The following is a 12,357-nucleotide window of genomic DNA, read 5'->3' on the forward strand; positions in this document are numbered from 1 at the left end:
TGAACTGTGTTCGACAAATCAGTCTGTTGCTTTATCATCTTCAGGAGATGAATTCACTGAACAGCTCGTCTTGTATGAGGTCCTCAAGGATTATCTACACCAGGAATGGCGACGTTCGATGTCTAAATACTTATGGTAAGGATCTGAAAGTTTTTACAAAATGGAAATGGAGCTTTACTTGTCGATTGATGTCATTCTAAAAAGGAAACTCTACGGATTTCTACTGAGTACAACCATTTTTTTTCTAGGTGTTGGTGCTGATCAATTTCAAGGTGGACAACGTGCCCTTCGCCCAACAGAGCTTCAAGGTGTCAAACATCCTCTAGGTGTTTTGATTCACCCAGATGAAGATGGAAGGTCGACCTTCAACAAGACAAGACTCCTGTTTGCACCTCGATCATACAAAGGAGAGGAGTCGTTTTGTCAATTCTTCTTCAGTAACAATTCGGTTGAACGCTATCCGTTAAATAATGATCTTTACATCAGGGCGCTGGCCTACATCTCACAGACCCAAACGATCTTAGTTGCTTCTGATAAGGATGTCGTATCATTTTCTCGATCCGGCGGTGACATAAACTACATTCTGAAGAACGTAGCGTGTAGCAGCATGCACGTTGATGACGGCAAGTACCTCCTGTTTGCTGCATGTAGAGGGAAGCTGACTGAGACCGCCAAACACACATATTACATTCTGCGGATGAAAACAAACGGACAGAATACAACATGTATTAAAACCTTCAAAGAGAAATCCATGAGAAGGAAATATGTGTTGTGCATTGATCACTCACGGGGAATAGTCTATGTTAACACTCGGAAACAAATAGTTTCATTTGATTATTGGGGAAATACCATTGGCTCGAACTTTGACCCATGGTTCTTTCTGTCAGGATTAGCTATCGATCCCCGACGGAATGAACTGTATTATTTTATGAATGCAGACCTCTACAAGGTAACCCCTGTAAAATGGCAGCCAACTAAAATATCTAATCTTAATGAAAAGCTTTCATCAATCGTGTATGATGCTGGAAAGGTATATTGTTCCTGTAGGCGGAGAGGTGGGTTTCATGTTGTGGAACTCAATGGTTCAAGTCGGTATGTGGAAACACCACAGTGTCTTGGGTTAGGAAAGAATGTTATGTATCCCATACCCTGAGGTGACGAAATTGTATGTATACAGTACAACCAGAAATTATTGAGAATTTAAAGATTCTAATTTTCTAAAATCAACTTCCTCTTCTCTAAATCATCCATACTGAGGATCACTGAAAATGTCGTCTGCTAGCAAATAAACAAGGGGGGGGGATAACTCTTCACAAACTAATGAAATAGGATTAACGGAGTTGTCTCTCTTGAATGAAACCAAACACTTGATAGCTGGTCAAGGTTGTTTATACTAGAAATCCAATTAAACATATTCCTAAAATTCTCAATAATTTCTGCTCATACTATACACCTATACACAATGGGCCTGATGTACCACGTGATGTTTTGTAATTTGTGTTTTCAGCTTAAGGTGAATATGTCAAGTTTGTAGCACCAATTGGACTTCTTTCGTAATTTGAACTGTAAAGGGGTGTTCCTTATAATTGCTTCCTGGGTGTACAGCACAGCTATCATGGTTTTCATTTGCTGATTTCTTCATCTGAATATAAAGAGAAACGTTTTGCCGATATTGTAGGGTTTTTTTTATAATCACAACAGGATGCTTCCTTGTAATGGGTTTATAAACTTCAAATACAGCAGCCGAACCTCCACGTGTTGAGGAGATTGTGTTCAATGTACCCTGTCGCCATGGCAGCTGGTCTTCCTGTTACCATAGTTACCTTCCAGGAACTTCTCTCGAAATGTCATTGGATGATTTACTGTTGCTTTTGCAACATTCCTGGTAGAACCCTTACCTTGGAAACAACACATAACAGATTTTGTCATTGGGTCAGCTTTATGTATTTTTCAAATGTACTTCGTTTGAAAGCGCTTCACTTCATAAGGCTAGAAGCCAAACAACTGCTGTAGATCTAGGGAGTGAATCAAATAGTACCCTCGAACTCATTGTGGATCACTGCTTTGGGATATGTTTGCATATTTCCAAAAAGGTTATAGTCATGTGAAAAGGAATATAAATTTGAGCTATTCATATAATGTTGTTAATGCTGTATAAGCCGAGACAGTTGTCTCCTGTGATGCTCAAACATGTTCCTGCATGTACATGTACCACTTATAAGTGTACACACACACACATTATTTATTGTCAGATGCCGTCCACTTTTCTTACTTGTTTCTAGCATAGCCCACAAAAAAAACCTTTTTCAGACTTATATCAAGGATTATTTAATTGATATTTGTTATGAAACATTATATATATATACCACCAGTAAAAATGTTAGCTCGGCCTTTCAGTTGTGGAGCGTCATACAGAGGTTATTTTCCACTTCAGACATTTACATTCAGTGTTTTTCATTATATTATATTTTTGAAAAGTCTATGCATTCGTTGATTTATGATGAAACAATATACGTGAGTGAGTGAATTTAGTTTTACGCCGAACTCAGCAATAATCCAGCTATATGGCGGGACCAACAAGTACCATATTTTAACGTCTTTTGGTATGACGCGGTCGGGGATCGAACCCGCGACCTTCCGCCCTCCGGGCGGACGCTCTAACCACTACACCACTGAGGCGGTCCTCCACACCTTTGACATAGGCGTGCGTGACTTTATTGTTTCGCCAAGACTAATGCTTATTTTGTTTAAAGGGGGCGGTGGGGTAGTCTAGTGGTTAAAGCAATTGGTCATCACGTTAAAAACCCGGGTTCGATTCTCCACATGGGTACAATCTGTGAAGCCCATTTCCGGTGTCACCCGCCGTGATATTACTGGAATATTGCCAAAAGCGGCGTAAAACTAAACTCACTCACTCATTATTTTATAAAGCAGGCCAAGTCTTGACATTTAACATATTTACTTTGTCTAGATCATGCACGTTAGAATTTCGGCAAAAAAATACTTTTCAGCTTTCTTCCTACACTTTCTGGCCTGTTTGCATTCATTGTTGAACCATGGCTTACGGATGAGTGGAATTGCAGATTTGGACTTTGGTATAGTTTGGTCAGCGATGTTGTTGAGTATATCTGAAAATAGCTGTATTGGATCTTCGCTGTTTAACAAGGACACTGTCAAATAGCAGCGGATATCCTAGATGCTGACACCAGGGATACACGGATGTTATACTCCAGTGAGTATGACACAAATTGTATAGGTATACCAAATTAAATGCCAAGGTGGTTCTGCCAACGAGAAGAAATTGAACACATACTGAATTTGGAGGTCAACATCACCAGATTGGCTCCAGAGCCATCACCTGCTGATATAGGACTCTAGGCCATTTAAAGGTATCAATAATTGAAACATTACAAACCAAACTTTCCAAGATCCAATCATAATATATTGTGCAAATATAATCAACATGCACAGAGCCTGGCGTGACCAGCCGATTGATAGAATCGGGCCGATTCTACCACCAGTCTAGGTGAAGTAAGGGGCAAAGAAGTAAGGGGCAAAGTGGTGTGTTGGGCAAAAGGAACACGGTTCCAGGCTGCCAATGCCCTCAACCACCAGACTCCCGTCCTCCACCGACACACGGGCGCAACCCACGGCAAACAGGTTGCCCAATTCGGTCGCTCTTTGCGACCAGCAGTGGGATGCTGTGTCCCTATTTGACCCCGGGTCCACACAGGAGAAGAGCTCTTAGCGTTACCCAGCACCCACCACGAGGAGGTGGCTCTTTACGGGTGCCAATTTCTGTCAAACCGCAAGTGGTTAGATTGACATAATATTAGTTGTGTCCAATGAATCACCTGGTGCATGTTAGTATTTAACATTGTACGACTTACTTGTTCCATTTTGCATCAAGTTATTCGTAGATATACAGAGAAAGAAACGCAAAAGTAGAAAAGTTGAAAATATCTGACGATGTTTTGCTGATTTCAAACGGAATGACTAACAACTATTCATTAGCAGATAAATCTTTTGTGATATGGAATTATAATTATCTAATTATAAAACCTAGCGAAATTTGAAACGATCAATCGGAAATGCCTGATAAATTGAAAAATGTATCGAATAATTCATAAAGGCTTGCTTCACATTTGGAAACGAGGCTGTAGACCCATACCCACCCGAATAATGGCAGTGACGTCAAGGCCTTGACCTATTCATGGAAGCAATTGGTAAACGTGACGTTGCAATTGGAAATCTGAAAAAGATGGGGGAGGAGAGCTCCTGACAGTTTTGGTAAGTTTGACCTGGGTGTGTGACTGAGACAAGAGTCATGGAGTCTGATTATAGACGCTTTGCTAAATGGAACAGCAGAGGCACTGTTGATGTGGTGAGAAGTGCCAGTTGAACGAATTTAGAGACTGCTCATTTCTGTGCCTTGTCATCTTTACGATTTCAAGTGTCACTCTAGTGGCTTTTTCTCAGTGAGTAGTGTACTTTGTGTTCAAATTCGATTCTAAGGATATATTGTCCTCATTTTGGAAAATGAGTTGTGACCTAGTGGCCCCATTGTGACCCCATTGATCTGGATTCGCTGGCATGCTTGCGAGGCTGCTCAAAAGAGCTGACTTCTGGAGATGTAATTTTGAATAATATTTTCGGAAGATGGCAACAGGACATAAAGGGGAAGATAACTGAAGCTGTGCTGAAGATATACTTGTGACTCTACAGACTGACATTCCCTGATCTGGGACATACCCACCTGAGACATGGGTTCGTCATGGGATATGTTGTCAAGACCTGGTTGTTTAATTTTCTCAACATGGCCAGAAACACATTGTTGGCTTTATGAAAGACTTGGTCTTGCAAAATATTGATGTTCTGCTCTCTAGCCAGTGTCACAGTGGTCTTAAACCTTGCTTGACTTGCGGAAAGCTGAGAATCATCGCACTGTAGGCAGTTTCTATCAATTTATGTAGGGGAGTTATGTAGGGGAGAATTCTAAACTCGCTTCCGTGAAATCCCATTTTTACTGAACTCGTGAAACATTTAGCATCAAACTCGCTTCCGCTCGTTTGATACCAAATCATCAACTCGTATAATAACATGGTATTACTCGGAAGGTCGTTTAGTATCCACTGTATTAAGGGCTGATGGGATTCCATCTCTAGTGCTACAGATACGTTTTTATGTTCATGTAGGGCTGGAAAATAAAATAAATACAATGAACATGCAGACTTGCTGAATTGTTTTTATCCATTAAACGACATCGACGGCATCTGGAACCTCCCGAGTCAAATCTTCAGAAATGGTAAATGCAAGCATTGTGCTCCATATTGTCATATTATCATCATTACAAAATTCATCGTCTTAGATACACAGTTTACCAATTGAAAATAGCATCCTTGGAGCCAGGAAGCATTTCTATAAAATGTTGTTCAAAAGACATTAGACAAAAGCATTGTTCTTGTATCTCTGCTTCTTCATTTCGATGATTAATTTCGAGCCTGTGATAGCATCAGTATTACATACCGTTGAAACTATCAGCTGGATTGTGTGACGTCAAGTATGATGCAGGATGATTTGAACATACCAAAGATATAGAAATTGGAAACGGTAATGTGGTAACTGCGTCAGTCATTTCATTGCTTTATGTATCATTACATACATGTTGCACTAAAGACTACCATGTATCTTTAGTTCTTCAGGGGCGGTGGGGTAGCCTAGTGGTTAAGGCGTTCGCTCGTCACGCCGAAGATCCGGGTTCGATTCCCCACATGGGCACGTTGTGTGAAGCCCATTTCTGGTGTCCCCCGCTGTGATATTGCTGGAATATTGCTAAAATCGGCGTCAAACTAAACTCACTCACTCACTCACTCTAGTTCTTCATTTCGATCTTGACAGCATCAATATCACATAACGTAACGTCGTTTCATTGCTTTATGTATCATGACATACAGCGTTACTATTCTTGCCGTCTCCATTCTAATGTCTTGGCATTCTGTCAAGAACAACTACGTCATACATACATTCTGATGCCAGTCTGATAAAACCTACCTGTATTCTTGCCAAGTGTGATCCTCTTAACAGATACTCCAAAAGCTCCAGCACTTTTTTACATATCACGGCTATTCAGGTACGGTCTTATATGCTCTTTGCACCACGATTGCAACGAGCGCCATGCCAGTGCTGCTCAGAAGTTGTTCTTAACTGCTCGAACATTAAAGCCCCCAGTAACACATTTAGAAAGTTGTATATATTGTAGACCAGTGGAAAACATGGCAAAATCTGACGTATCAGTAAAGATGCAATCTCCTCTTTTGACTTTTGAGGAAAGGCCTTTGTTGCTTTTATTGAAGACCCTTACTGGTCTGGAACTGAATTATACAAACAATGTTTGCGTCCCCAGTTGTGTTTTTTGCATAGATCAATATTCATGGAACTTTTGATATGATGAATATCCAGATATGATAATTATGTCAATGCCTGTTTTATCTGCAATCAAACAAGCCCCATATAAATAATAACTAAAGATGGTGCAAGATCTTATGTCTGAGGAGATTAATATGAATCTAAAGTATCAATGGTCAAGAAACTAATGGTATTTGAAGATCATTGCACGGCGACCTGACCTGTTCACATGGAATCTAGACTCAGCTATGAACTGTGTACCGGCCCATTCTCGTTTTCTGAACCTAAGATACGGTCTGCACCTGGATACAACATCGGTCGTATCTCTGGATGAAGGTTCCAGATGTTGTGTTCCGTCAACAGCTGGTGTACAGTTCTCCCGACGTCGACAATCAGCCTTCCATGCTGTAGATAACGTCTCCAGAGATGATGCAGTATTTTAATGACCAAACTAGGTCGGACAACATCTTCACCATTCCAGGAGGAAACATACCCATGGTGCTTAGAACGTTGTTTGAAAGCAAGCCGTTGCTTTACTTAATCATCTTTGACTGTTGAAGAGCTCCTGATACCTGAACAATGATCGCATTCACTTTACATATATTCTATGATATAATAGACAACAGTTACACTGTACTAATACAAAACATGTGTACTCTTACCTAAGATACACGATAGATACGTCGCTTTTAGCAATATTCAAGTAGTATCACGAATGGGTTTCAAACATTTACTCATGTAGGGACTCGAACCTGGGTCTTTAGCATGATGAGTAGAAACTTTAACCATTAGGATAACCTACTGTCCCCTGTAATATAATGCATGACATATATCCCGTACATTAATACACAAAGGACCCTGATATGGATTATACAATATAAGTAACATGCGTCTTATTTATGGGTTCAACTGCATCCGGCATTCGAACCCACACGTTCAGAGTCAGGCACCTAATCGCCAGCACAAAGTCACCGGTCTATCGTATTCAGCCACCGCAACTTCCACAAAAATGGAAGTCAGACAATTGGTATTCCAGACCATGGACTTTGTTCACTCCTCTGATAAGTGTATATTGGCACGTATCCAGCTATCAATACCCCTCTGTGTACTCAACCCAACAAATGTCCTAGAATCTGTACCTCACTGAGAAAGTGTAATCCCAACTATAACATGCTTCTAGCAGAGATTCTTATGAATGGGAAAAAAGGTTTGCTCGCTTCCGTGTACAATATATTTGCAATTACTTTAATAGTGACAATACACAGAAAAGTCTTGTGCTTACTGAATACTTGGCACTGGATATTCCTCTCAATATTCTCATGTAGTTATCCGCCATGTCGGTAGTTATGGTGCCACGTGTACGCACACTACTGGTGGAGCATGTGGTTCCCCGAGCTGGCATTTTGCCAAACACTTGAGTCGGGCAATATTAACGCCGTTTACCCGGCGGCGAGCCAGTCGTCTTCCTTGCTGCGCTACAGAGTTCACTTTCACAATGGAGATTATAACAGTTACGTTCTTCAGTGTCGTGTTGTTGTGTGGTGTCAAAGATGTATCTGCTTGGGCCAGGCGTACAAACTTGGCTAAACGGGTGAGACAGTTGGAAAAGGAGGTCAACGTATGGAAGTTTACAACTCTTAATACTGAGATTAAAATGATGATTGACTTTAAAAAGTTGGAGTCGTCACTAAAAGAAGAGCTGGCTGGAACATTCGTTCCTTCTTTGATCAAGCGTCTCGTCAAACAAGAAATTAGTGACATCCTGAAAGAAGGTGACATAGGGGACATTATCAGCGGGCATGTTCTGGATGAGGTTGGCAGCCTGAAAGCCAGTGTGCAAAGTACGAAGACACAGCTAAAAACAATAACACAACAATTGAAACATGTTGAACGGGAAAGAGACTCTTACAGAAAGAGTCTTGAAAAGCTACGAGGCAGATTGACCAAAGACATCCGTGCATTACAGATGCAACTAAATCAGACCAATGATGATTTTTTTGCAAAGAAACAAATCACTGGTCTTACAGAGGTGTCATTCTCAACTTCGACCACAACGTATCCTGCAACTACAACAGGTGAGAGTTTTAGTAAAGATTAGTCCCTTAACTAGCGATCTATCTTGATATTTCATATGATGTCATGGTGAACGCTGCAGATAGTGAGTGAGTGAGTTTAGTTTTACGCCGCACTCAGCAATATTGCAGCTATATGGCGGCGGTCTGTAAATAATCGAGTCTGGACCAGACAATCCAGTGATCAACAGCATGAGCATCGATCTGTGCAATTGGGAACCGATGATATGTGTCAACCAAGTCAGTGAGCCTGACCACCCGATCCCGTTAGTCGCCTCTTACGACAAGCATAGTCGCCTTTTTACAGCAAGCATGGGTTGCTGAAGACCTATTCTCCCCCGGATCTTCACGGGTCGAACGCTGCAGATTACAGATAGCATGTAATCATGACAGAGTTTACAGCTATTCATTACCAAAGACCAGTAATCATGGCATGAAATTTACAGTTAACTGACAAAGACTGGGAATACCTGTCTGCACTTAGCACAACAGACTCAGAAGAAAAGCACAGTTTGTCTTTCAACGGTATTTGTGTTGTTGTATTGAAAGTGGACAGTTATATTCTTTGAAACAAATAGTAGGAGTTTTGTGATTCAAACAATCGGTGATTTAGGGAAGTACCCGATATGCCTGTCGTATATGTTATGAAAAGTAAATCCTACCAGATGCAATTGTTGTCTATGCCATGCCATAGGTAACACAAAATATGTTGTCATTCGTTGTTTTCATCTGATAAATCCGGAGGGCAAACATGAGTCGGATAGACATAGTTCCATACAGAGTTGATACTCAGTAAGCAGTCGAGCGCCAAACGTTGCCATGCTACTAACCTGACATTTCGATCTTTACCACCACACAATGCCACGTGTTTGTACCCATGTTGTTTATCAAAGCACGTTGCCTCCAACAACAATACGGCTGTGTCAGCTACAGTTTCCGCCTCAGAAGCAGTTTTGAATTACAGTATCTGACATGTTTAATGTTTCAGAGTTTGAATTACACTGAATTAAACTGGTGCACAAACACCAAGTCAATACCCTCGTTCTTCACACTGCGTGAGAAAGAATTATGCTTCACGGATAGCCCAAAATAAACGCAACAGCAAAATGATTGGTGGGGACATCAGATGTTTTTTCCAGCCACATTTAATGAATTTAAACTAAAAGGTTCATCTAAAGAGGAATTATTTATACGTGCAGATGTTTTTGTTTGTTTATCTATGTTGTCAAGTACCGTAATAATGTGAATGACCGTACATTTCATATGAAGCCCCTTGAAAACATGTTCATCCCGTACCTAACCCTTACCCTGGAATACGCCGTTCATGTTTATATTTCTAAACAAAATAATAATTTATTCAGTTACAACATTTCAACAAAGAGGGGCATCTCAGCTGTTAACACAGTCAGTGCACAGCTTATTTTATTTACAGATTCAAACTGTATAACTGAATTTAGGAAGCGTTCCTTTTATCTCTGCATAGACACGTGGTTTCCATGAAGTTTGATCTCAACCAAATTGAACCATATATTTTTAATACCTTTGCTAGAAATAACAGATGTATTTGGAATTTATCCATTCATAATACTGAAAGGAAAACATTTGTGGAAACTGACGCCAGTAGTTATAATGCTTATGTGCAATAAATAGAAAAATATAACAAAATATTCCCTGTTTCAGCCTCGACTGATCCGAGCAAGACGGTTCCATCAACGCCAGTGACGACACAAGACTCCGATCTACACGGTAGGTGGGAGAACCCAGCAGACAGGAAGCTGAGTCCTTAATTTTTCCTGCATTTAACAGATTCTACAGATTCAAACTTTATTTACTGTCTCGATGAACAGTTACCTCAATCAAATTGAACCATATATTTTTCACGCCTCTGCTATAACAGATGTATTTGGAATTTATCCATACATAAATAGAAAGGCAAAACATTATTAAAGGCGAAACGTCTGAGGCCAGTAGATATAATGCTTATGTGCTATCTATAAATTTCTGAACAAAATATTCCCTGTTTCAGCATCGACTTACCCGAGTCAGGATCCAATCCAGGGCAAGACGGTTCCTCCAGCGCCAGTGACGACACAAGAGCCTGATCCACACGGTAGGTGGGAGAACCCAGCAGGCAGAAAGCTAAGTCCTTCGTTCTCCCTGTATTTAACAGCTGATGTATATACCCGTAGAATTCTGACTTGAGGGATTTTGACACCTGTAATATCGATCAACGTCCATGTTGTCAATCGCAGGATTTTATGAATCAGATAATTATGCCCAGGTCGCCATCATACTGCTCGAATACTGCGAAGTGTGGCGTTAAACAACAAACAAAATAATCGGACATAACCAACGTTATATGTTATTTCCCTAATAAACACAAAACAACAGTTGTACTGACATTATAAACTTGTAACGTTTAACAAACGTTAACACTCTCCACCCTTACACATTACATTGCTACAACTTGTAGCTCTTACAGAAAGATATGTATTAAACACACCACCCTTAATTCCTGACACCATGATAGAATAGTTTAGAATTGTTTCCATGATGTCCGATGGAAAGATTGTAGATGTGTGACAAAGATGTCTGATGTACACAGTTTACTTTGTGTTGCAGCGACTCCATCACAAGCAGACCGCGACCTCTACTCCGCCTGCACCGACGGTGACCTGGGAACAGTGAGATGGATCCTGGCTGCGGGCCACGTGGACATCAACACTAGAGGAGGATGGAGGCGCAGGACAGCGGTGATGGAGGCAGCACGGTGGGGACACAAAGAAGTGGTTGAGCTCCTTGTAGGTAAAGGTGCTGATGTGTCACTGCTGGACAAGTACCGTAGAAACATCCTTCACTACGCCTGTTGGAGTGGAGACGTGGAGACCGTGAAGCTGATCCTGTCACTGAACGAGGTCGACATCAACAGTAGAGGATGGAGGAGCAAGACACCGGTGATGGCGGCAGCGGGGGAGGGAAAAGGAGATGTGTTGGCGTTCCTCGTGGGTAGAGGGGCTGATGTGTCACTGGTGGACGTGGACGGAAGCAACATCCTTCTTTACGCCTGTATGGGTGGAGACATGAAGGCCGTGAAGCTGATCCTGTCGCTGAACGTGGTGGACATCAACGCCACGAACAACTACGGCCATACAGCTGCCTACATGGCGAGACGTGAGGGACATCAGCAAGTGGTGGATCTCCTGGCGTCACGTGGTGCTCACTGAATCTGTGTAGGGTTGATGCCGACAGAGACGGGGGACATGTCGCTACTGACACTGGCGTGACGTGTACGTTCATGTAGTCGTTTGTCAACGCCCATGATTCAGATGATTTCCATGTTTCCTTCTGAATATTAACAAAATAAATGGTGAGTGATTGTACATAAACATCGCCCATCTTAACATTATTCTGTGTTAATTTTCTTCTGAGAATATCGCGAGTTGTGAAACAGACAACAACAAACTGTTTGTTTACATGTCGCTGCACTCTTTGACCAAAGACCGAGCTGAGGTTCACCAGATGACGTGGCGCCATTTGTACAGTGACAGTGACGTCACACTATTGGTGACGTCACAGATATACCCTGACTTACCCGGCCGTCATCTCAGCCAGATAGGACATAGAGCGGCGCGATGCTGCCCCCTCTTGCCATGCAACACAAACAGTGTTTGTCAAATACCGTGTGGTCGGTGTCGTTTATCGTAGGTAGAACGGACATTTGCAGCTGATGACAACTGAGATTTAACCCTTTTGGTGCCACAGGGAAATGTACCCTTTCTGCAGTGACTAAACACACAGTATACAAAATCAAACTTATTACAATTATCACCCAGTTCAACCCAGCTTTATTAACCTGGGTGCCAGAAGGACAAATGTGTCC

The 12,357-nt window shown here is 41.5% G+C and overlaps 1 protein-coding gene across 1 annotated transcript; it reads left to right on the forward strand.

Moving 5' to 3' along the window:
- Positions 1 to 7,854: 7,854 nt before the first annotated feature.
- On the forward strand, positions 7,855 to 11,883 carry LOC124265076 (ankyrin repeat, PH and SEC7 domain containing protein secG-like). The gene is made up of 4 exons (XM_046699869.1): positions 7,855 to 8,480; positions 10,158 to 10,223; positions 10,504 to 10,587; positions 11,100 to 11,883. The coding sequence occupies exons 1-4, from the start codon at positions 7,901 to 7,903 to the stop codon at positions 11,699 to 11,701; spliced, it is 1,332 nt and encodes a 443-aa protein (XP_046555825.1). The 5' UTR covers positions 7,855 to 7,900; the 3' UTR covers positions 11,702 to 11,883.
- Positions 11,884 to 12,357: the final 474 nt, after the last annotated feature.

The sequence above is a fragment of the Haliotis rubra genome, unplaced genomic scaffold (assembly GCF_003918875.1).
Source record: "Haliotis rubra isolate DU_JTF1 unplaced genomic scaffold, ASM391887v1 Scf96, whole genome shotgun sequence".
Taxonomy (NCBI): Eukaryota; Metazoa; Mollusca; class Gastropoda; order Lepetellida; family Haliotidae; genus Haliotis; species Haliotis rubra.